Source organism: Lates calcarifer, linkage group LG2 (assembly GCF_001640805.2).
Source record: "Lates calcarifer isolate ASB-BC8 linkage group LG2, TLL_Latcal_v3, whole genome shotgun sequence".
Classification (NCBI taxonomy): domain Eukaryota; kingdom Metazoa; phylum Chordata; class Actinopteri; family Centropomidae; genus Lates; species Lates calcarifer.
In genome coordinates, this window is record NC_066834.1 from 13,697,584 (window position 1) to 13,723,647 (window position 26,064).

Here is a 26,064-nt window from a genome sequence, read left to right on the forward strand (position 1 = left end):
TCTCTCTGTCTCCTCGGATGGCCTTTCATGTGTTTTATTTTGAAATCTTTTCAGTCTATTTATAGATTTTAGAAAAGAGAAGTTTTGATCAGTGGCAGCCTCTCATCTCTGTCACCTCGACCCCAATTCAATCACCAGCTCCTGCGATGCGAGTTCTGTGCGCATGCGTGTTCCCTAATTAAAGCAGCTGCGTCAAGACGGCAGGGCAGCGGAAGTTAGACGAAGAGGCCTTCAAATTAAAACCATAGTTTTCTGAAAAAAGAGAAAATGGGCCCAGTATGAGTAAAGTGCAAATCAAAGCATCAGCCCTCACTGACAGTGTGAGTTACTGTTATGATAGAAACAAACTTTGTAGCTAATAATAAATAATAATAAAGTTATTATATAGCATGATACAGCTTCTGTTTTTAATTCAACTTTTAAATCTCTAATGAAAGTCAGAGAGGATCTGCTGATGTTTTATCTCTGGACTAAGTATTTTAATGACATTAGAACCTTTAATGAATCACTGTTCAATGGTGAAATGCAGAATTAACTGGGTGGAATAAAAATCTGCAAAGAATCTATGCTAAGAACTAGAATAAAAAAAAAAACAGGTGAAACATTATCATAAAATCTAGTTGGACAGCTGATGATTCACCAGAGAAAAGATAAGATAAGATTAACTTTATTGTCCACCTGAGTGGAAATTTGTCTTTGGCTTCTCTCCAGACACAATGAATTACAGAAGTACATACGCCATTGACTTATTTTTGACGATTTTGATTTGTTATTGAAGTTTCCCATCTCAAAGTTTCCATGTCCGAGGACTTTAAAATTTGTAAAGTTTGATGGTTGTGATTTTTTTGTGACATTTTATAGATCAAATGATCAATTGATTAATTAGGAAAATAATTGGAAGATTACTGTGAAATGAAAAGACCCAATAAAACCACAGTCTTAAAATGAGGGAAATCAGTGGAATATATTATTCTGAATAATCATTAAACAAACAAAAAATGAGCAAAGATCAGAGATAGACAGACATACATACAGAGATCATCAGAGCAGCACTGCAGCAGTCCTGTCAGTGAGGCGAATAGCCTTTATTTTGAAAGGCTCCACCGGAAGTTTCCGTCTACATCGGCTGCGCGCTGACGCAGGCTGCTGGAGCGGCAGGCGGCGGCGGTAGATGCTGTCCCATCATCAGATTACACCCAACGGGGCTGCTGCGCACCGCTCCTCCGGCACCATGACACCCGGATCCAGAACCGCAGTCTGAGCCGCACCGAGGACGAGACCGGCGGAACACCGCGAGCGACGGACGTGGACATATACGCGCGCGCGCACACACACACGTACACACGCAAGCAAGCACGCACGCACGCACGCAGGGGGAGACGAACATCGCAGCTTCAGCAGAAGCAGTCAGAGACTCGGGAACGCCGACCGAGGCGAACTCTACCGCGCCGTGGAACTGCGCTGTTCTCCCCAGAGACGCGTCCCGCTCGGACACCCGCACAGAAACATTACACCCGCAACTCCGCTGACACCACAACATGTCAACGTCGGGCAAGGACGCCAACAGCGGGCATTACGCCAACTATGTGGGACCGTACCGCCTGGAGAAGACGCTGGGTAAAGGGCAGACAGGTTAGTGAAGCCGCTCTGAAACCTCCCCGATGCGGAGGATGCTGTCGGGACTCTCCGCGGCATCTCCCCCGCCTCGCTGACATCACGTTGGGCTGTGACTCTGCATCAGCGCTGCGGGTCCTGAACGAGCCGCTGCGGGAAACAGGAGCTGAGAAATACCTGATAACTGCGGATGTTTGTGGCTGTGGTGAATGCAGGGAGAGACGCTGCTCTGATGATGATGATGATGATGATGATGATGATGGTGGAGATGGAGGAGATGGATGAGGTGGTGGTGGTGGTGGTGCGCCTTTAATCCTTGTTGTCAGGCAGACAGGGCTCGGTGATAATGGGCCCGTGTGATTCTTCTTCTCGTCTCTAATTCCGTTATAGCTTCAGTCTGTCACATGGGCCGCGCTCTGCAGGAGCTGCCGCTGCTGCTGCTGCAGCACTGTCCGGTACCTGCACACACAGACTCATGGGTTCACACACACACACACACACCACACACACACACACACACACCACACACCACCACACACACACACACCACACACACACACACACACTGCAGCTGCAACATCACACAGGTCTGCATATTTGTCTCAGTGATGCAGTGAGTTCATCTCTGGACCTGGTCTCAGAAGATGCAGATGGCAGACTCATTCTGATGTAGGCCTGCAGGTCTGGACTGTTCTGTTCTGTCCTGGTCTGGTCTGGTCTCAGGATAGAAAACATCAGGCTGAATGTTTGTCAAAGTCTTGTGAGACATTTTGGTATAAATCTGTTGGGACTGTTACAGTAGACTAAGGCATTGAGAGTTTCATTTCTTTAGACCCCTGACATAAATATGATGAACAGAATATTTGACCCCCCCCATCAGTTCTCATTGTGCTGCATATGTTCAGGTATGTTAAACCAGGTCAGGTTGTGTGTCCTCTTTCAGAGAACGACCGACAGTTACGTCCTGTTGTTCAGTGACATCTAGTGGTTGTAGTAATGATGACGGGAACTAAGACTGTCGGCTCTTTGCCAGTTTTAACCCAAACTGCAGCTGACCAAACTGAGGCCGTTCACTAACGTTAACCACATGTTTATCACTGTTACCATGGCGATAAAGCTGCAATAATACCTGCCTGTGGGTCATACCTGAGGGTAGGAACAGGTGACCTGTAGTTGTTCAGGTTGGAGGAGTTTCTGATGTTCATGGCTTGAAAACCAAGTGTTTGGTCTCTGATGAAGTTACTGAATCAATAATCCATCTTATCGGAGTGATACACTCAGCTGCCAGTTTATTAGGAACACCAGGCTGACATGAATGCAGTCTGATGTTAAATGGAGGTTGTTCGGTTTGTGTGACAGGGGTTGGTTCAGAGGATGCAGGCATTTCTGTTATGTCCAGTGAGGGTCATCCAGAAACACCCCTCAGCTGTCTGGTTGGCTCATGCTGGGGGGGGGTCAGACACCCCATCATCTGTGATCACATGCAGATAAAGATGATGAAGGTATCTCCCTCCAGGTCCAGCAGGTAGAGGCTGCTCTGCTCCCTCACTGGGTGAATAATTCATAGCCAACCAATTAGCTACGAGAGTTGGACTGAATCAGCCTGGTTAAATCACACAATGCTGCTATTATCAGACAGAATAAAGCTGCAGCAGCCTACATTTAACTCACACAAAGACTCATTCTCTTCTTCTTTAACAGGATTAATCAGAGAAACTGAGTCTGTGGTGGACTGAACGTCCAGATCCACCACAACACCTGCATCCTCCATCTCACCTGTCCTGGTTTTACCTGGACTCATGTTTGAAGCATGTGAAGGAGGTTCAGTCCAGATGCATGTACAGATGTAGGGACCATGTGCAGAGATGTGCTGATGTGTGTGTGTGTGTGTGGTTGTGGTTGTGGTTGTAGTGTGTAGCTAGAGAGGATCCTCAGCTCGTTGGAGGCTGTTGAGGCTCCGGTGCTGAGCCAACAGACAGGGATGTCCGTACATCATTGAACCACCTCCACAGTGCAGGGTGAGCCCACGCTCTCTTACTGTGTGTGTGTGTGTGTGTTTGTGTGTGTGTGTGTGTGTGTGTGTGTGTGTGTGTGAGAGAGAGAGAGAGAGAGAGAGAGGGAAACACAGGGGATCACCGATACAGTTCATTAATACACAGAGGAGCTGAACATAACACCACATGGTTTCTGAGCAGAATTCAAACACATGAATCTCAGTCAGTGATTTACTGTGTTTGGATCATGTGTAAATGATTGTGTTTTAATTTAAAAGTATTCTGTGACTCTGCCCTGTTGACTTATTAAATACAGAAGACGTAGTTTAATGACATGGTGAAGTACTGTGGGATCATGGGAGTTGTTCTTCTCACCAGGATTCTTTCAGTGTTGATGGTTCAGGAGCTGAATTATACTTAGAGACCACTGACACATGAACGGAGAGGATATGACTTCAGAGTGCAGAGCGGTTGGTGCAGACTGGTCGGTCCAATGTGGTTGGTGAACACTGGTCGGTGCAGACTGGTTGGTTGAAGTTGGTGCAGACTGGTTGGTGTAGTGTTGTTGGCGCTGTACATCTGGTTGTCAGGTTGTACGACCAGAGGCGGTTTGAAGGCCTGAGCTGAGCTCTCGTTTCTCTGTTTTCAGTTATGAGCGTGCAGTTGGAACAATGCCTTCATGGTGAGTGTCTGGCGGTCGGAGCTGAATGGAGAGAGGCTGTGCTGACTCTGAACAATTAGTCAGTCTGTTTTCATGTGAGTGAGAGGGTGGGCTGGGGGGTTGAAGTACACCTCCCTCTGCGCTCGTTTCCCAGGCTCCATACTGCGCTCATTTTCTAAGTGTTTGGCCAACAGTGGACGGTTGTCATGGTTTCACTCTCTTCCTGCTACAATGGACGCTCTTTTCCTTCTTGGTGATGACAGCTTACAGTCTTTACCTCTTCTCTCTCTCTGCTCTCACATCTGTTTTCTGACCAACACCTTAAACCAGGACTGATCAGTCTGCTGGTTACTGATGCTTACTAACATTTTAGCATACACTGTGCTGAGTGATAGGAGGCTGCTAGCTAGCATTACTGAGAGCTGATACTGGAGTTTTGTATCCACACAGATATCTATATTTACCCAGTAACCATATGTGGGCCTGTATTTGTTTTAACAGAAACACGTACATGATCAAACATCTTTGATAAAGGACCGTTCAGTATTTTTCTCTGCAGGTTTAGAGGTTGAACAGCTCAGGATGTCAGAGCTCTCTGGATGTGACAGTGAGATTGTTTTCCTCAAACATGTCTGCAGTGTTTCTGTAGCAGTTTTTATTAATCAGCTGATAATGACATCAGTGCTGACAGATGTGCTGGTATCAGCTGATGTGTGGGTCTAGATGATTTATCAGTTTCAATGGGTGGATTGATCATTTTGTAAAATACATGTCATCTTGTCTTTACTGGTCATGATAACAACATACAACATCATTAAAACAAACACACACACACAGGTTAGTCAGTTGTATTTGACAAAAAAAACCAAGGTGAACAGTAGAACTATTATAGATCAATGTTACTGTAACTGACAGTACTGATGTCTGCAGTAATAAACTAGTGTCAGAGACGACCACATGTTCATCACGTCAGTGTTTTCCATCTGCTGCTGATGGTTTGTTTCTTTTCAGTAGCTTCAAAAATTATGATGCACCAGAAGAACATGGTTCATTCAGATGAGTTAATAGTGTCGTCTGACTCTGTGGGAGAACACGAGAGAAAGACCACGACATATTTCATTTTTAGTCGTCTACAACCTGCAATGGGAACGTGTGCGTGTATGTCGTGTTATAATGAAAGTGTCATGTTATTGACGTGCAACATCCTAAAGACTCAGTTGTCCCTTGGCCACAGTGGAGGAGTGCAGCGGTGTGTGTGTGTGTGTGTGTGTGTGTAGTGGGGGTGGTGTAGGCAGCAGGGAGAGCCCCAGCACAGATGGCTGCCTTTAGGTGGCAGAAATACAGCTTCATTATCAGCAGGTTGCAGGTGGTAACACTCCCATTGCTCTCACTGCATATGGATGCATATATACAACCCTGTGTGTGTCTGTGTGTGTGTGTGTGTGTGTGTGTGCGCACGCTGTACATTTGCATTGAGGATGTATGCTGAGGATTTATAGTCAGTATGTTTTATTGGACGTGTTGGGTTTGCTTCATTATGCTGCGTTAAAGGTAAAACAAAGCAGAATATTAGAAAAGTCTTCAGCAGAAACACAATAACACACAACCTCTCTCACCCATAGACTGTATATAAAAATATATATATTAGATACAGTCTATGGTCTCACCTCCCAACAGTTAATGACATGTGCATGTTTCTTATATTGAGGATTTATTGTCATATTGAACTGATCTGCAGAGGTCTCTGTAGCTGTGGGCCCTCAGTAAAATTAACATAGACTTTTTAAATATCCACAAAAAATTGAAGTTGAAATTGAGCCAAAAAATATAAAAAATCTGCGCTATAGAAAATCTGCAGCTGGAACATGATATAAAGGGATTTCTTGCCGGGGACTGAGTCATTTCCAGGTGGTGTGATCTGACAGTGTATAGACTGAACCATCTGTTTTTATGACCTGTGTTGTGATTGAAATTTAAACTGTAAAAGAGATTTTAATCTCAGTAAGGCTCTCCCCAGGTTAAATAAAGAGAAATATTATCAGTTATTTTCCTGCTGAGTTGATCTTTATCGTACTGTGGCTGTGTCATACAACCAAAATCTCATACCACGTTGACATCATCATATATATATCATGAGTATTTTCTGTATTTTCTGTAAATTTTATGAATTAATAGTTTATATATAATGACCACATTGAAAGGATGTAATTTGTAATGGCCGCTGTTACTTCCTTCCATCTCAGTGAGTCTTAGTTATACGGCATGCTGCAGGTTAAATCCTGTTCTAACATAAGACTCTGGGGTTTATTTTTATCTCCACACTCTTGGTTCTTGTGTAGGTGCTAGAAGAGGTTTTGTGGTGTTTGAGTCTGTTGTGGACCGGTTCTGGTGCGTGTCAGACTTTTCATAACTAATCTATGCTCATACTACAGAGGCAGCCCCTGGTTTAGGAATCAGCTCCTGGATTTGTCTCAGCCGGTCCCTCTCCTGTTCAGAGCAACCCGGTTCTGTCTCACCTTCACTCTCCATGCTGGTATTCACTTTTCTACCTGCAGCCATGTGGTGGAGTGTGAGATCACAAACTGTCATCTGCATGATGAGAAAATATTACTGTAATCAGTCGATTTTAAATATATGATAGAGTATAATATGAAACGATAGACATTTTTATTTCATTGTCTGATATATATCATAACATCACACAGTCCTGTATCGTCATCATTAATAACTGTGAGATGAACTGATTGTTTTCTTTTTAACTTTAAGGTTTTTCTGTGTTTCCTGTTCCACTGCAGCTCACATGCCAGATCTGACATCACTGGTTTATTCAGTAAAATCAGGATTTCAAACTCGCGGCTGTTACCGCTCAGTGAGCAGTTTCAGGAGGGTTGATGGGGGTGGGGTGGACTGGCACCAGGAAACAGGTGATGTTAGCATTTCTCTTGAACTTTCTATTATTATTTTATTATTATTTTCTCCCTCTTCCTGTCTTGACAGAACGTCTTAGGCAGCATTCTGCTCTGAATCTTGAGAGGACGGGGGAGGACGGGGAAGGACAGGGGAGGATGGGGGAGGGGGAGGGACACTGCTGGTAGACAAAAGTCTGTGGGGAGGGTTTCTCTGCAGACGGGAGGGGGATAATCAAAATTATGGCTAGTGTCAAACACCCTCCTCCTCCTCCCTTTCCTGTCTCCCCCCCTTTTCCTATACAGTACATCCCTTTGGCTCGTTCTGTTGCCCCCCCCCCCCCCCCCCCAGTTGAGGGCTCGGTTACCACAGCAACCAGAGGAATGCTCTCTTCTGTGGCTGGTTGGAGCTATGTTCGCTCCAGATCTCTGTGCCCCAGCCCTAGAGAAGGGGGGGGCATTAAACAATGACTGAGAAACTACCCCCCACCTCCCTCTGTATCTCTGCTGCTCTTATGTTTTCCTTACATCCCCCCATCCCATTTTCCAGCTCAGCCTCCCTGCAGCCTCAATGAGTTGTTACTGGGATGCGGCTTGATTTTCATCTTCCTCTCCTCTGTGAGATTATCCATAGCTTCTCCTCACAGGACCACCACCACCACCACCACCTCCCCCCGTTTAAACAGATGCTGCCACAGTGAGGAGGAAGACAACGTGTGAAGAGACAGACAAAGCTTTGACAGTTGAGTTAATCTGTGGTTTTGTCATATTAACTGTGATTCATAAAGCCTGAGGCCTGTGCAGGTTTACAACCCCCCCTCTGTCCTCAGTCCTCTGTTTGGGGGGGGTTACTGTGTCCTAAGCTACTGTCTGTCTCCACACTGCAGCAGAGACCAGGGTAAAACCAGAAGTAAACGCTGAGTAAATGAATGATGTAAGAAAACAAAGAGGAGCAGTTTTCAGATGGGACGGAGATAATCTTTGATATCGTGGGAACAGGAAGAACACAGTCTGTTTATCATGTGTGGCTCGACAGACAGATGCTGTCAGTGAGATTCAATTAGCTGCAGCCTTGATCGTCTCTCTTTTACGCTGGGAAGCAGCGCTGGTCTGTTCCCAGGTCGTCCTGAACCTCTCAGAGACCCTGAGCTGGGTTAGTTCAGATCAGTGTGAGTCAGACTTATGTGATGCTGTGTCTGTCAGTGTTAACCAGCGTAACACTGCTGCATAGTTTGCAGTCAGAAACCCTGACAGAGGAACGTGAACTCAGCTCCTGATTCCTCCACAGTCTGATCTACATGTTGTAGCTGTAGGTTGGTCGACAGCTGGTGTTCAGAGTTAGAGAGGGAGCGAGGAGACGGCTGCATCTGATCATCGGTTCTTACACTTGTTCGATACAGAGGATGTGATGTGAGGGTGAAGCAGCTGTGGAGCTGTGCTAAACATCTAAAATAATACAAAGAGAGATGGAACTTATTACTTAGTAAAGTAATTCCATTACTTTCTCAATGAGCGATTATGTTTTTAAACTTGCTGACATCCTCAGTCTGTCTCTCTCTGCCTGTTTACTTGATAAAAAAAGTGTAAGTGTAAAGACTCTTTCTGTTCCTGTTATTTACCTTCATCTCAGCTGTTATTTTAATGTTTTATTGTTGAACACACTGTAAATGTGGCCCATAACACAGATGGATTATGAATTAAATGTTGAACTGTTTTCAGTCAGTGTAAACTTTGACACTGACAACAGCGACTGAAGCAGGAGTCTGACTCAGTAAAAGTTCAGACGCTGACGTTAACTCAGAATATTACTGCAGGTGTTTGCCTCCAGCTGTCATTAACCTGCAGCAGACTGAAAACGGCTTCAACCTCTGCTCTGTTTGTTTGTATGAGAAATAAGGAAACAGAAAACCTGCACAGTTTTACATTTTAAAGTCTCTCTCTCTGTTTAGAGAGTTAACCAGAGATCATGAACCTGTTTCCATGATGACAGGTTACATCAGTAACCATCAGCAGGTGAGACAGACTCAGTGAGACAGAACTGATGTTTTGTTGTTGCACGTTAGTTTATATATTTGAAGTTCATCAGTCTCCACCTCCTTCTCTCCACGTTCTGCCTGCAGTAGATGGAGGAGTGACTCCTCTGCTGTATGTCCAGACTTCATGTTCATCATGTTAAGGTGGAGCTTCAGCCTGAGTCCTGTGAGAGCGGCTGATTGGTTCATTGTCAGAAGTGAATGTGATGATCAGTGAAGTGGATGTGTTGATGTGTGCGACCGTGTTTCCTCCTCCTGCTGTCAGAGAGTCTGATGCAGTGTTGATGACGTCTGTGTGGATCAGGCAGGAGGAGATGAGGTCTGGATCCTGTGGAGCCTCTATCAGTCCAATCACCAACACTCCTCATCCTGATGGAAATACCTGTTAAAGATGGAGGTGCTGAGAGAGGTGGAGGAGCTGATCTGATCTCAGATATTTGCCAACATCACTGTCATCCACCAGGAGAGAGGCTGGTTTTATTCTATAAATATATTAACAGGCTGTTTCTCTGTCAACACACTGACACAGTTTGTTTGTTTGCTGATTTTAAAGAACTTATCCGAAAAGACAAATACAGATGTGCTGTAAATTCTCAAACATCAAACTGGAGTTTAGTTTCCTTTAGAGAGAACCAGGTTTACATCAAAGACAGACTCTGCTGTTGTCCTGATGAGGTAATGATCAATACATCAACAGAATCATGAGCTCCAGACTTTTAATGTGAAAAACCTGCAGGAAACATTTTCAGTTTAACATGAGTCAAAAAGAAGCGAACTGAACTGACTGTGTAACTGATAGAGGAAGAACGGTTTTTAGTTTCTGAATCTGACTCTGTGTCAGTCTCTTGTCTTCTCTGAGTGAAATGACCTGAATAATTATTTTTCTGTGTTAGATGATGAGACTCTGTGATTGGTCGGTGTCTCTCTCTGGGTTTATTTTATTCCTGCATCACCTGCTGTAACGCTGCACTGTTGTTTGTTGAAGGAGGAAGTAGCAGCACTTGTTTTGAATCTGTTTCGGCTTCGTATTAGATTTTAATTTCCTTGGACTGTCGTCCTGGGATCAGGTGGTCTGTGATGCTGATGGATGGAGGTGTTAGGAGTCCAGCAGACAGAGACGAGTCCTCCTCAGGTCACTTCAGTCCTGTTGTTTAGTCTTCAGCAGAGTTAACTGACCTGTCCCTGTCACGCCGACACACCTGAGGTGGACAGGTATGAATCAATGCGGGTGTTGTTCTGCGAGTCTCCATCTCCCCTTTAACCCAGTCCCACTTCCTGTCCAGTCTGATAACTCCACCATCGTCCTCACATGCTGCTGTATTCAACAGAAACCAATTTAAAGCCTCAATCAATAGCTGGTAGTCAAATGGGCCTGGGTTCTGGCTCCAGATAAGCCCCTTACGGTCCCGCAGCCCTCCTCCTCCCTCGGCCAAAAACTTAATGAAATTGAGCACAAATCCCTCTTCTCTCTCTGAAACTCTCTTTCATCCCTCTCCAAAAGCAATCTGGACTTTCCCCCTGAGTCAGCATTTACAGGGTCCAGCAGTGGAGCAGGGGAAATTACCATCCTCTCTGTGATCCGGCCCTGAGCCCTCGCTCCACCCTCACTTCATTTCACAGCAAGATGGAGTTTCCTCTATCTCATATTAGATAAATAAACTCCCCGCTTCCGTCCCTATAAAACCCCTGAGTGGTGCATGATGGGATGGCAGAGAGCTTTTTTTAGCACTGGGCGATTTCACTCTGAAACTTCACGGCAGAGGACGTGGTCATGGATAGAGAGCCCAGTTAGGTTCAAGACCTTAATGAGGTTTTAGTACTGTGCTCATTAGCATTACCCATGAGCACCAGGGATGGGCTGCAGCATGGCGGTGCTTCCTCCACCCATTTACATCCTCTTTCAGCAGCAGGTCGCTCACATGGCGGGCTGCGATGCAGAGGTCCGTCAGCAGCGGCTCGTGCAGATGCAGCCTCAGTGAATTGTCCAATCATGTGGCATAATCAGATTAAGGGGTGAAGGGAGTGGGGGGACTGGCAGGTACCACTACTCCCAGGTATGTGTGATTGTGTGTTTGTTTTACTGTATTTGTGAGGACAGAAAACCCAGAGCATGTGGGGTCCAACAGTTTTGGGTGGACTGAAATGCTGAAGGCAGGAACTTTACATGGCTGTTTGAGGGTTAAGACCAGGTCTTAGAGTTAGTGATTCAGTTGTGATGATTGAGGTTCAGTTTAGGAGCTGGAGAGTGTGTTATGTCCGTGATGGGACCCCACAGAGACAGATGTACAGGGCTTTGTGAGGTGTTGCAGTGTTTTCTGTCTCTAACCTGCAGTGAGACTCAGTGTCAGGCTGCAGTGCTGCAATACAGCAGAGACTGGCTGCAGCCTCTCTGCAGTAAACACTGTGTGTGTGTGTGTGTGTGTGTGTTAGAGAGGAAGACACACAGTCTGCAGGTGTAAATGCCCAGAGGTTGTACATTAGTGGTTAAATTAATTACACCGTGCTATATTATTCTATGATAAACATTTAGCTGCGCGCTAACAGCTAAAGATGGTGGCGAAGGCTGACACGGTTTCTATGGCGTCTGCTGTGGAGGTTCATGGTTCATCTCACTTTTTCTTGTGACCTCTGACCTCTCTGACCTTTCTTACAGCCACAGTATCGCACCAACAACTCACTCTAATGAGTGAAGTGCAGTTATATTTTCTGGGGCATTATGGGAAATGTAGGATACAGTGTTAACCTGCTGATGTTACCTCTACACTCTGAATAACTGATGCATTTTCTAGTTTCACACATTAAGACAAGAAAACCAACTGATTCAGATAAATGAAGAAACTTTGACTTTGAGTCTCTGGCAGCAGCATCAGTCTGAAACAGCCAGAAGAGACACAGATGGTTTAAAGATGAGAGGGAACATTGGTCTGGAAGACAAAGGAGTGAATATGATTAGCTGTTATTGACTGCATCAATAATGTAGCTCCAGAGTCACAGAGACTTTACAGCGGCTCAGGCTGAAACATTCAGCTGTTGTTACAGGCTGAAAAACTGGTTCAGAGTGAAAATCTGAAGATAAATAATAATAATGACGTTATGTGTGAGCAGATAGAAAATCGGCAAGCTTCAGTTTCTGTATCAGGAGACTAAAGGACTGTGGGTGGTGGTGGAGCTGCCTCCTTAATCTGCCTCTAATCCAAATGTCCAGTGTGACTGTTCTGGTTTTAAGCAAAGGAAACGAGAAGCTGAGGTTTGATGAAGCTGTTTCCTGTGAAGAGGAGAAACCTCCGAGCTTCTTCTTCTTCAGTCATCATGTGTCTGTACATGTTGATCTGTGTCCTCCTCTTCAACTGTAAAACCCAGAACAGCCCAGTTCTTCCTTTTTTTTCAGATCCCTGTTGTTGTGAAAATGTTAGTTGGAGGAGGTGGGGAAGAGGACTGGGGGGAGGAGGGGGCTGACAGGGGGTCATGACCCTCATTACACCACCTGCCAGATGGCCCAACACCACGCTGAGTGTGTGTTCACATGACAAGGTGATGACTCCAACAGAAAGAGAAAGCTTCAGGGAGAGGTTGTAGATTTTTCCTACAGGTCAGTGAATACATCAGCATAAAGCTTCAGTTTACTGGTTTTAATCAATAGGTTGATCGACAGAAAATTTGTCAACAACAGTTCTGATCAGTGATGAATCATGTACGTTATTTATACAGACTGGTTTTTTTTATAATCTGAATAATACAAAAACATCCCTGAACAATAGGGAGTGAACCAAAAATTATAAATATGAAAAGAAAAGGAATAAAAAAGGGATAATAATAATATACACTTCTGTACCTTAACCATCATCTCTTTACGCTATGACAACATATATATTTTGCTTTACACTCAGTTACTCTTGTTTAGAGGCCAGTCTGTTTTATTACTCCCAGGTTTATTTATATAATACAGCAAAATAATTCACGGTGCTTTACAGAAAACATAAAAAGCATCAAGATGACATGTAACAGCAAACACGAGACAATATAAGAAAACATTTACATAGAAATTAAAAAGATTTAACTGGGAAATAAAAAAGAGATATATAAGAATAGAAGTAAAATATTAATAAATGAGAAGAAAAAGAGTAAAATAGTGCAGTGTAAGAAATAAGTAATTATTGATTATTATTAATTAAAGGCAGCAGAGAACAGGAACAAAAGACGACAGCTCAGGCTGTCAGATAATCCTTTGTCAGTCCCACAGAGAAAATCCACAGTGTTGTAGTAAACAGGGTCAGAAAAATAGAAATAACATCAATATTAGTAAATATAAAGCAAGATATAAACCAGACAACATATAAACATGATGAACAATATAAACAGGACATATACGCAGTAACAGACTGGATTTGAATGCTGATATTACACAGTTTGAAATGATAAACCCTGAGTGAAATAATATTGCCCTGTATGAGTGAGAGCAGCTGTGGTAGTATGTTCTGATATTTTATTACCAAACAGTTGGAAACAAATGTAACTTTTAGTTACAGTCCTTCAGAGTAACTTAGAGTCAGTGTTTATCATCAGGACGATGTTCAAGAACCATCAGCTTCAGGCTGAAGTCGATGGTTGGAGCATTTTTCTTGACTATATCACCAAACATCCATCAGCTCCCAGCTCAGTAACATCCTCCCTTCAGCCCTGAGCTCAGGGGAAAGAGGGGGACAGCAGGACTGAGGAGGGTTTGATGAGCTGAGGAGTCTTCTCTCTTTCATCCCTCTGTCCTCAGGCAGCAGTGAGGGTGGGGGTTGGTGGTGGGGCAAACCAAGTCAAGTTCTCTTGCTTGACCCTGCTGATGCAGTCCTCCTTCAGGCTAACCCCCTCCCCCCTCTGAACTCCATCAGAGCTGCTGGGTTCATACGTCAGAGAAGAGCTCCAGCTTTTCAGATGTTACAGTGAAACAGCAGTCAGAGCGTCCTGGTGTGTCTGAGTGAGAGGGGACAGGAGCAGGCGGAGGTTTGTTCTGACATGGAATTGGTGAGGTTGTTGAGTCTGTGGAAAGACAACAGTGAGGAGACCGATGACCTCCACCCTCTCTGACCAACAGATGGAGGATGAAGCAGAAATGAATGAATCAGACGTCAGATCAGATCTGAACGCAGACTATTGATCCATGATATCACAGTGAAAACTGCTCTGACTCAGTCGATACTGATAGATGATAGACGACAGATGCGTGTGAGGAATCAACCCAGGATCAAAACTTTAACATGTTCTTTCTTCACTTGGTGTCTTTAGATCTTTATTTATAATATTTTTTTTTTTAATTCTCCAGTATTGATAGAGTCACAGTATGAATACTCCTGCCTGTGGAGCAGGTTTATTCTGATCTGTTGTTTCTATTGTAAATTCTGTTAAAGCTTCATTCAGTGAAGTTTTTATGTTTTTTGTCATTTGACCATTTTTATCAATAGTTTAATAATAACTGAGGAAACATCTTTGTAAACTGACCTGTCTGTAGTTCAGATGATTTTTTAAATACATTTGCTGATATAATAAAATAACTAAACGCAGGTCTTCATACAAAACCCTTTGTTCATTTAACAATGATGCCAAAGTTCTCACATGTTGAAATTTGTTAAACCGACAACATTAGAATTTAAATTGGGATCTATCTGATCAGTTATTGATGAACTGCTCTGACTGCAGCTCCAGATTTTATCTTTAAAAACCTAAATCAACTTGTTCATTTAGTCATGAGAGGAGAGGAGAGAGGAGTCTGAGCTAAAAATACAAGCAGCATCTCAGAGTCATACAGCTTCTTAGGTCTGGATGAGTGCCAACAACACACACACACACACACAGAGTCAGACAAAGACGGAGCTTCGAGCTGAACTGGAAGTGTAGAGGCAGGTGGGCGGGGCAGCGAGAGGAGGATGGAGTGAAAGAGAGAGTGAGAGGGGGAGGGGCAGGCATGGTGGAGGATGAATAAAAGCCAAAAGGGGGGGAGGGGATGGAAGAGCAGGGGAGGGAGGGAGGGAGGAGGAGGGGGGATGAAAAGTGAGAGCTTGCAGAAAAAGAACAATAAGAGTTAGAGAGGAAGAGAGAGAAGAAAAAAAAAGCAGATGTGAAACAGAAAAATAAACAGATCAACAGAGAGAGAGAAGAGGACGAGCAGTGATGAGATGTGATGATGAAACTCTGGCCTCCGTCCAAACCTGAACGCTCATCCAAATGATGATGTCATCGTTTATAATTGGTCCTGGTCTCTCATTAAAGCTTGATAGGCAGCGGGGCTCGGCCAATCAGACGCCAGGATCAATGACAATGACTCTGAACTGTACGTGTCACATGGACTGAGATGGTCTGTGTTAGAGAGACCTGCAGAAGACAGTTCAGTCCAGTCCAGTCCAGGACACAGCTGGAGAGAGAGATGAGATCAGAGCTGTTGTGCTGTGGTCACATGGTACTCTCCTGTCCTCAGTGTCATGTGACCACACCTCTGAAAATGACCAGACTGTGATGGCGTCTGTCGGCTGATGGATCTAGAGGTCTCCCTTGGTCCAGGTCCAGACAAACTGGGTCATCATCTGTGCTGCTGTGGTCCAGACCCTCAGTCCTGCTGCAGTAACAGAGTAATAGTAATCAGTAACAGATTACAGTGTACTCTGGCTGCAGTCCATCTGTCCTCAGCCTCTCTCTACAGCTGCCGTCTGACTCAGTCCAGAAGAGACGGCTCCTTGTGGCCCATTGATGCTCCTCAATGGGAGGTCAGACCTAATTGGCCGCCGTCCTATCTGTCGCACAATGCGAGCCTTTGAACGTGGAAGCCGAGCTGTGATTAAGTTGAGGCTGTTTGGTTTTAATTTACACAAAGGGGGACTCTCCAAAGTCCTCATGGCCTTGAGTGTCCTCAACTCAAACGCTTTTGTTTCCTCTGATGATCTGTCGTCTCAGTTGGCGTCGACCAGGAGCAGAGGGGAGGTGCATCCAGTTATTTAAGAAATGACTGAGACGTTAATGAACAAAATGGAGGTTTACGTCTGCAGGAGGAACCAGTGGGCTTGGACTAGCAGGGGAGGAGGGTATTGAGAGACGGACCGACTCAGTGTTGGTGTTTTTAAAGGTTCTTTGTGGAGAAATCTGAAAACCCTTGTTAATACTGATACCTTTGCAGATTAAGTGAACTGCAGCCTGTGCCCTGTAGCATCCATAAAGTTCTTACCGACTCCAACCAGATCACCCTCAGGAGTTTGGATGAATTAGCGGACGTCATCCACCCAACACAGTAGTTAACTACTGATCTGTCCACTGTTAGCAGGCAAGCTAACGTTAGAAAGCACTAGCCAGCTAAAACCACAGCATCACAATAAATTTCACAGGCTTTGCAGTGATGATAGCTCACCTGTTCAATAGTAAAAGAGACAGCTCAGGGTCAGTTTGATTCTCAAAACTGAACAAAAGTTTTGTTTTGTAACAGTGGTGGACTCAATCCTGAAGCTAATGACAGTTCACTGTAGCAGTGCAGAAGAGAGACCTTTATTGTGGCGGGGCACTCAGGAGCGAGCATCCTGAAAGCTCAACCCGAGTTCTTTACATAGAAATCAGTCTACAGGGTGTTAGAGGCAACAGAGGAAGTCGGGGAATGAATCATTTTTTATGTCACGTTACAGTCTTTTCACACAATGACAACCCTCTGTACTGAAGGAAGATGCAACAGAAGAAAAGTGGAGGAAGGTGAAGGAGATTTAGGAGAGAGGGGGGCCTCCAGGTTGATAAAGACAGATGGCAAGTTAAAGATGGAACAGCGTCTCTGGACTCTGATATTTGTCAGGGTTGGGTGGGGACAGGCAGGCGATGGATGAAACGGCCTGGTCATCAGTCTGCCTCAGTCCTGTCTGTCAGGCCTGATGAAGGATTCAGCTCAGCCTCCAGCAGACTGACGACAGTCGACGACTGGTTCTCAGCAGCATTCACTGCTGAAAGATGAATGAAATGAACTGAACAGAGAAACAAATGCAGCTGGAATGATGAAGGAGGAGTGAGTCAGTCTGTGATCCAGTTCATCCTGAAGTTGTAGATGTGGATTAGGCCAGTACTCTGGTCCTGCTGAAGCAGGACGGAGACAAACACAGACTGCTGTTACTGCTGAATCAGATTTCTCTTTCCTGTAACAGATGAACAGTCAGAACAGTTTCATCTCTGCTTCTTGTTATGATGAAGCTCTTGGCTCTGAGGTACTACGGAGGCCCTCTGGTGACATTTGAAAGAAAAAAAATCATTGGCCATAACTTTCCTAATGTGTGGGAACAAGGTCCACAAAGTGTTTCTTGGTAATTATTACTCCAGGTCTAATGTTGAGTGACTGAACTATGTCTGTAATTCATTCCAAGGTTACAATAAAGTTACAAATAAAGTTAAATCAAATCATTAAACATCAAATTGTTTATGTTTGCACACAGTTGCTGCTGGAGATGCAATATATTTTTTCCTTCAGATGTCAGCAGAGGGTCCAGGTCTGTAAGGTCCAGTAGTTTACCTTGTTGACATGTTGTTGCTGAGTCTGACAGCACAGAGCAAACAACAGAATAAACAGTAAACAGCGAACTCAGGCTGAAATCTGACAGGAACAGAAGCAGAGAGATTAAACTCAGAGTGTCAGAGAACTGATCATATATATATCACCCTGCAGGACCTCAGCAGTTTATTTATTCCAAATTATACAGTTCCCCCTGAGGCTTTGGTGGAAATACACCAACCTGGGCCGACCCTGTATGAGACCTCGGTTCTGGTCTGGTTCCTCTGACTCCTGGAACTGAGACACATTCACAGACGACAGGAAGAACAAGTTTTCCCCCGGACATCAGTGTGTTTATGAGCTTTCCTCTCAAACTCTACTGTTGTTGTTGTTGCTGCTGTTGCCGTTGACTCTGTTGATCAGTGAACAGTATATGGGAGTTGATTCAGTGCTGCACACCGATAGATCTGAGTTTATTTCTGTATGTGAGCGTTCATGAGCTTTGTAATGCTGACAGAGGCAGGCTACAGTGGGTCAACACACACACACACACACACACACACACACACACACTTTCAGATAATAGGATTTGTGTGTCTCATTGAGCAGTGCTCGTCTGTCAGTCAGAGTCAGGATGTGTGTTTGGCAGCTCAGGCTGAAGAGATGAAAATGTGTCTGGTTGTTTACAGTTAGATATTAGTGAGCCTGTTTATTTCCAGTGGAACTGATTGATAATCCTGTAGACACACAGCAGCTCTGGGCTCTGACATGAAGCGGATGCTGGCAGATTTATGGCTCGTCAGCTGATGTAAGCTGTGCTCAGAGCTGAAGGCTGACAGTGTAATGACTCCTCGTCCACAGCAGCTTCATGACGGGGTTCAACAGGTCCTCACTCTGAAACTCATTCATCAGTCATTCTCTGGTCTGAGGTTCACGACGTTAACTCTAAACACGGAAACACTTCAGTTTGGTTTTGTCTTCACCATTTCAGCCTCGATCACCAGTGGTGAATTTAACACGGAGAGTGAAGCACAGGTGTTTCTGACCTCCGTGTGCTTCATTCATAGTGTCCTCTGTAAGTAACCAATCAGCTGCAGAGTAAGCAATCTACATCCTGTTTACACCTGCACGTGCTCAGTGTATGTGAACAGTCATGTGACGTGTGTTTTCAGGCGTGAGATCGGTTTAGTTTTAAAACACAGCTGTAAAATACTGGAATCAGAAAACTTTAATCTTTGAACCACAGCTGTGAAAGTGGAGGAGAGAAACTCAGCAGAGGCTCTGAGACGCTTCTGGTTTCTATGTCACATTTTCACCATGCGTGCGTTTAGTGTGTAGTTGTGTGTGTATAATGGCCGTCAGTCGTCCCCTGTGGCTCCATCCTCTCCGCTGTCAGTGATATAAGAGCAGCCATTAGAGGCAAAGTGACGTTAATCTGTCCGACAGAGTGGAGTGATAAAAGTTTCATTAAACCATCGATCAGCCTCCTCCGTCAGTGGGTGGAGAGGTCGGTTCAGTGCAGTGTCGCCACCTGGAGACACCTGTGAATATGAGAGGCAGTGAACACAAAGTTCACAGTCAGAGGTTTGACTCAGATAAAGACAGAAACACACGCTCAGTTGACATGTCTCAGATACAGACAGATCCACAGATAGATTCAGTGTTACTGATGTTACTGTCTCTCATCAACACTAGTTTAACTGTAGGTTACCTTCAGTATCATGTTCCTGCAGTCTGGGTCCAAATGTTTGAGGGTTTTGGTGAGTCTGGATCTGCTGTTGTTGTAACCCCAGCATCAGTGACCACTGTTGACTGTGGAGCTGCAGTGATCATCAGGCAGGGAGGAGGTTTGTCCAGTGCGACAGAGAACTCTCTGAAGCTTTTATTTTTTATCTAATTCACAGTGTAGACCCAGCAGCCTGATGCTGATTAATATCAGTGTTCACAGTGTTAACGGTGAAGCTCTGCTCTGAGACGTTAGAGGAAACTGCTGACGGAGACAGAGGACGGAGGAACAAGCTAACAGGCTGTTAGCTGCCTGCAGGCGTGTGGAGAGATGAGTTTACCTCCCTGGTGAGTTTCTTCATCTCCTCACAGCTGGATGCTCTCACAGCTAATACGCTCATCCAGCTCTTTATAGAGAACCATATTAATACTGGGTGGATCCTCGCTCAGCTCTCAGACTCAGGTCATCCCGGTCTGGATTCTTCCGCTCATCAGGCTGAAGATCTGACTGGGCGCTGAGGTGTTTGCATCAATACTGATCAGTTATTTTACACAATATAATTTTATACAAGCTGTAGATTTATTCTTTCTTTTAATGATATTCTAGTTTTTGATGTTTTAGGTTAGGTTTTTATTGCAACTCTATTGTCTGGTCCCTCCTCCCTCTGTCTGATCCTCCTGTTCAGCCTCTGGGTGCAGCAGCCATCAAACATCTGTGATGAATAAATGATGACATGTTCTCTGCGTCCTGCTTCTGATTTTATATCACTGTCCCTTTTTACTGTTGTTTTAATCTTTAATCTTCATATTTAAAGTGGCTCAGATATTAGCAGAGATATTGGTCACGCTGTGGTCGCCTGTGGCTTCATCACTGACTGAGCTCAGAGAGAAAAACCAGAGCTTCAGGCAGCAATAAAGTCTGAGATGTTTTAAATGAGAACCATCCCTGGCCTTTTGTCTCTGCTCAGGTTGGACTGAAACTCTGGTTTTCACATAAATAAAAATTTTGTTTTTACAATTGTTGAAAAAAAAATTAACTTTGTAATTTATTCTTTTCATTTTCATTAAAATGTTATTTGACAACGAATCAAATAAAATTAATTTATATTGAAAACAAATAAATACAGTTTTGCTCACCTGCTGTCAGTTAACCTCTACCTGCCTCTGCTACCTGACACAGGTGGAGTTACAGGACGTCAGCTGCAGGGTCTCCTGAGGTTTCAGTACAGATACAAACTGGCAGACTGTGGTTTGGTTTCTGTCAGCTGACGGACCTGTGCAGCCTCAGTGCTCCTCCCTGTGTCTGTAGCTGAGGGTGGGTGTCAGTCGGGTGGAGTGTGGCTGTTGGCTCTCTCAGCAGGAGGAGGGGGGAGGTCTGAGCTGCAGTGCTCTGCTGCTCAGTGTAGCTCCCAGCCAACTACTGACCCACTGATCGTACCCCGCCCCCGGAGAGTTAAAAGAACAGGAACACTGCTGCATCTGTCCGCCTCTGTCCTCACCTCCATCTCTCTCTGGTGTGGCGTCAGCTCTGAGGTTGATGTTGAGATGAGTGAAGCTCTGCAGCTGACGTCAGACAGACTCATTAATACTGATCTGTAGCTGCAGTCTGATCTGAGTCCAGCTCAGCAGCTAACTGCTACTGTGGAGGCATCCATTAGATATTAGAGCACTGAACCAGTTACTGAAGCATGCACTCAGTGTTGTTGATGATTGTAGGGGTCATCTGGGGTCATATTACCTTTTACTCCCCAGTCACCTCAGGTCGGTCCAGTGTTCAGGTCCTGGTCTCTGCTGCAGGACTGCAACATGCTGTTGTGTTGTGACTCTCAGCGTTATACTGAGTGTATTTACATCAGATGGGTGTTAACAGTCAGAAGTTTAAGCTCATGGTGAGTGTTTGTATTTCAGAGCTGCAGTTGAAAATTGATGCTCTGTTACTGAGCAGCCACACACTGTAGCTGGATTATTTTTATGAGCATAATGACAGAGGAGAAAGGAGTTTGATGTGTTTCTACATATTTTACATTAGGGTTGAGCGATAAAATGCTAAAGATTGTTAAATAACTTTTACTTGATAGGAATATCAGACCTGGTCGATACAATGTTGGGTGTCCTGCTGGTCCCCCTAAAACAACCAGTGTGAAACCTGCAGAACAACAGACCATAGTGTCACTTTCTCCAGCTCCATGTCTTACCACAAAAACATTAACCTTATGATATCTGCACATCTCACTGAGGAGGAAAAAGGAACCTCTAAGCTCCACAGAAACAGTGATTTGATAGTAATAGATGTACCAGAGTCCCACAGGAGAAGAAGTGAGATGTAGAAGATTCAGACCTGACAGACACATGAGATCTTTTCCTCCACCTCCGTCCTGGTCTGATGCATTAACTCCACCCTGTATGATTTCTTTGTGCTGCTCTCTGAGTCAGACAGACGGATCAATCCCGCAGTTATTTCTCCTGCAGGGGCCAGCTTTCCTGGGATTACCGGGTGCAGGATCTGTCCTGGGGGGTGTGGGGAGGGCATATACTGGGGAGACTGCAGCAGTGTACAGTGTGTGGTGGCGAGGGGAGAAGGGGAGAAATATTGATGCCAGGGTGGAGGATCTTTTGTTTATTTGGGGATTTGCTTTGGTTTTGAGGTATGTGCAGAAAGGATTGGAGAGGGATCACTTCTCTCCCCCTCCCCTCTCTCCCCCACACATCTCCCCCCTTTCTCTCCACCCGTTGTTCCAGTGGTGGCGGGATATAGAGCAATGACAGCTTAACCCCCAACCCCCCACCACCACACACAGATGCTGCAGCAGCTCCAAAACCCTCTAAACCCCCCTCCTCATACCCTCCCACCCCCTCCGACACTCTGCAGATGAACTCATGCTCCACTTTTCCATCAACTCAGCTCAGACTTTGGGGAATCCCTTTGTCTCTGCTGTGAATGAGTGGTATACCGAACGACAGAGAGAAAAGAGGCGAGATTTATCTTCTAGGAACAAATTTGATGAAGACACAGAAATCAAAGTGTAGTGTTTTTCTGAGGCTCAGGGGCAGATTTCACCCCCAGAGACAGAGAAGGAGGCTGAGGCTCTGGGCTGTTTTATAGACATGTTGATAATGAAAGACTCCACCACGAAAACAGAACAGGGATTATCAGAGGAGGAGCTGTGTCCCACTTTACTACAGCTGAGCGTATCTGTCAGTGGAAGAACTGATGATCAGATCTGAGCAAACAAACACCTGGACCGAGGCTCAGCTGTGGTCACACCAGCTGTGTAGATGTGTTGTTGTGTTGTGCAGTCGGACTGGCAGCAGTGTGTCTGGCAGAGAGCTGCAGTCGGCGGGCTGTTCGTCGGCCCTGTCGGTGAGCGGTGGCATGTGGAGGCCTTTGATTGCAGCTGGGAGCCGTGTGGAGGTCTGACCTCTGCCCGCAGAGACTCAGCAGCATCACACTGAGACACTGAGGAGGATAAACCTCAGTTTATGCAGCATTTCAGCAGGCTGATGCTCCACTTCATCTATCTAATCTTATTTTTCTTGTGTTGTGCTGTGAGACCTGGTGGTTTTACCCTCGGTACAGTCAGTCCTCTGAGGTGTCTACAGGATAATATCAAACATTTTTATACTAATGTTATTTCTTTCCTTCGCAAAAATTTGTCCAAGAATTTTGACTTGTTAAACTTGAAAAGTTGTGTTGGATCACTGCTAGGGCTGTGCGATACGATGATATATATCGGATGACAAAATAAAAAAGGATCATGGCATCACAAAATCTTGGTGTCCAGATTCACTGTTCTTTATCAATACTGTACGACTCCGACATGTCTAAGCAGACATCCCTCAGAGTTCAGTCGTGCTCGAGTTCATTAAATAAATTACATCTATTGGATCATAACATTTGTGCTTTAAATGTAGGCTGTTAAATGGCTGTTTAAATCATATGTCTGGTAGTTGTTCCATATGGCTAAAATTCTTGAATATTAACATACAACCTGGCAGTCAGAGCCTTAAATTGATTTCTTTAATTAAAAGTATTGTGTGAATTATATTAAGTATCAGACTCTGCTTGGTCCTAGGATTCAGTTCGTCATCAGACACTAAACCTGAGACCTGAGACCAGGTCTGAGATCCAGCATTAACCCTGACAGGTCTTTACAGATAAATCAGATTTAAAGGATCATGTTTCCTGTAGCTGTGTTCAGAGGAACAGACCTCAGATCAGCTGTTATCTGATATTTAACAGTGAAATACTATAGCAGTAGTAATAGTAGCCGTACTAAGTATAGTAGTAGGACATGTATTTGTAGTATCAGTAGAAATGCATCATTTGTAACAGTAGTAATACTAAAAGTACTTGTAGTTCTCTCAGTATTAATAGTACAGAGCTGCTCCTTGTCTCTTTTCTCCTCTTTCTCATCCTCTTCTTCTCTCTCCTTCATTTCTCTCCTTTAAACCAGTTGTGGCAGATGGAGTGTAGTAGTATCAGTACAGTACAGTGAGTGTTGTATCAGTATCATTAAGTTCTAGTTGAAGGTAACTGGATTCTTTTAGCTTCACCTCTCATCTGAAAGCCTTCTTCAGTTCTAAAAGTTGAACTGAGCTGAACTTTAGTGGGGTCGTCACCATGGAGGTGGACACACTTTTTAAATGTATTTTTAATTTGATGGGACAGTGACAGGAGAGACAGGGGAGAGAAAGTGGGGGAGTGACGTGCAGCAAAGGATCCGGCCGGACTGGGAGTCGAAGCGGGGACACACTGCTCAGAGCACTGAGGCCCATGTGATACACACCCTAACCATTCGGCTATTAGGGCGCCCCCGAGGTGGACACTCTTTGAGGACACTAATGTCCACATTTTGGACAGAGAAGACAGGTGGTTTTAGAGAGAAGTGAAGGAATCTATGTCCATCTAAATGACCATCTTGAACAGAGGTGGCTAAGACACAACTATCAGCCTATAACACAGTCTTCAGATCCTTACCCAGACGATTTAACCCCCATTCACACCTTGACCCATGTGATCCTAACAACTTCCAGTTGCCTTCAACTCTAGCAGTATAATGAATGTACTGTATCTGTGCAGGAGGAGCTGTCCGTGGTGCTGAAGCAGCTCAGCAGCAGAGTCCTCCTTTTCTAACCTTCAGTTTCAGAGAGACGCAGGATCCTCAGGGATCAGCTGCTGATGTGGAATGGCCGCAGTGATTTGTGTCTAAGTGACGATCTGGAGAATCATCTAAATTTAACGACCCCGCGGAGCGAGCTGGGGTTTCTTTGATCCACCACCAGACAAACACACAAACATGAACATGCTTCACTTCAGCCTCAGGGCTGTAATTTGTCTCCTGCCGTCCTCTCCTCAGAGACCAGGGAGTATTTATGTAGATTATTGCTGAAAAGTAGGTTAAGATGAATGTTGTGGAGCTGAGTTCAGTGAAGACTTTCTGAAAGCCAATCAGGACAGAGGAGCTGAGTGTCTGTGAGGTTTGACTGGTGTTTTCTGGGGGTGGGATGTTACATGGTCTTCATACTCTATTTTCCCAGTTAAGGCTATAACTAGACTAGGATTTGGACCAAAACTTCATCTCCCAGAATCCTCATGTCCGTGTCCCCCCGTCTTTATAGGTGGGATGTTTATGAGCCAGTAGTTTCCTCATGTTACCTCTGGTCTGGTTGTTTATTGGCTCACACAGTGTCCAGTGAAGCGGCTTCTGACTCTACAGCCTCAGTGTTTAAGATGTTTCAGGTTTTAAATGTCAGCCTCTCTGCTCCGTCCTCAGATTAGATTTGATTGAGACATTTAGCAGAAAGGAAAAATAGCTCTCTGACCTTTGGAAAGATTTTCTACCCTCTAGAATAAAAGTGTTTTTACCAGACAAACACACAGAATCTAATGTGTTACCATGTCTGTCTACTAATATCATTTATCTTTTACACAGTCGCGTTAACTTGGGCCACTTCTGATTGGTGAGCATGTCTGTCACACAGGGACAGTGATGAGACCTGATTAACCACTGGGTCAGAGTCAGGAGCTGGAAAAATAATCACAGCCTTTGTGGTTAGGGTCTGAATATCAGAAATATGTTGACTGTTTTAGGGTTAAACCTCATGAACAAAGCAGATGAGATGATGAAAATAAAATCTCTGTCTCTGTAGTCGTTAAATGTTCAGCAGCCGCTCTCTGACTGTGTGTCTGCTGAGCAGGTCGAGGGCAGTGTGTTTATTTAATGTTAAAATGGCTGCTGCTGCTGGAAACACTGAGACTGAACCAGATGTTAAATATGTAACAAAATCTAACTTTGGATTTTATCAGTAACCTGATCAGCTGCAGCTCAACATAGTGTTTATCTGAGTATTGTCCCTCAGAGCATCAGGCTGATTTCATGTTGTGTTAATGTGACTAATGACAGAGCTGTAGATGTGACTCTGAGACACAGACAGAGTCTTAGCTGCAGCAGGAGACAATAAATCAGCAGCAGACCAACATGTGATTGTCTGTTCCTGTTCAGAGCAGCAAAGCCTCCTGTCAGGCTGAATGGTAGCGCTCGGTGTCCTGAGCTCTGTTAATGGGCATATTTGTACAGAGGAGGAGGAGGTGAGGGGGGAGTTCTTTTTTTAGGACTAGATAATAAAGGTGTAGGGA

General features: G+C 44.6%; 1 protein-coding gene across 8 annotated transcripts in view; it reads left to right on the plus strand.

The window, feature by feature from the left end:
* The first annotated feature begins 1,157 nt into the window (after positions 1-1,157).
* The window catches only part of LOC108894288 (serine/threonine-protein kinase BRSK2), a 94,121-nt gene continuing 69,214 nt past the window's right edge, over positions 1,158-26,064 (plus strand). For all 8 annotated transcript variants that reach the window (XM_051075899.1, XM_051075905.1, XM_018692901.2 and 5 more), the window contains exon 1: positions 1,158-1,632. In XM_051075899.1, the coding sequence (XP_050931856.1) occupies positions 1,539-1,632 (94 nt within the window). In that variant the 5' untranslated portion in view covers positions 1,158-1,538. The remainder of the gene's footprint in view (positions 1,633-26,064) is intronic.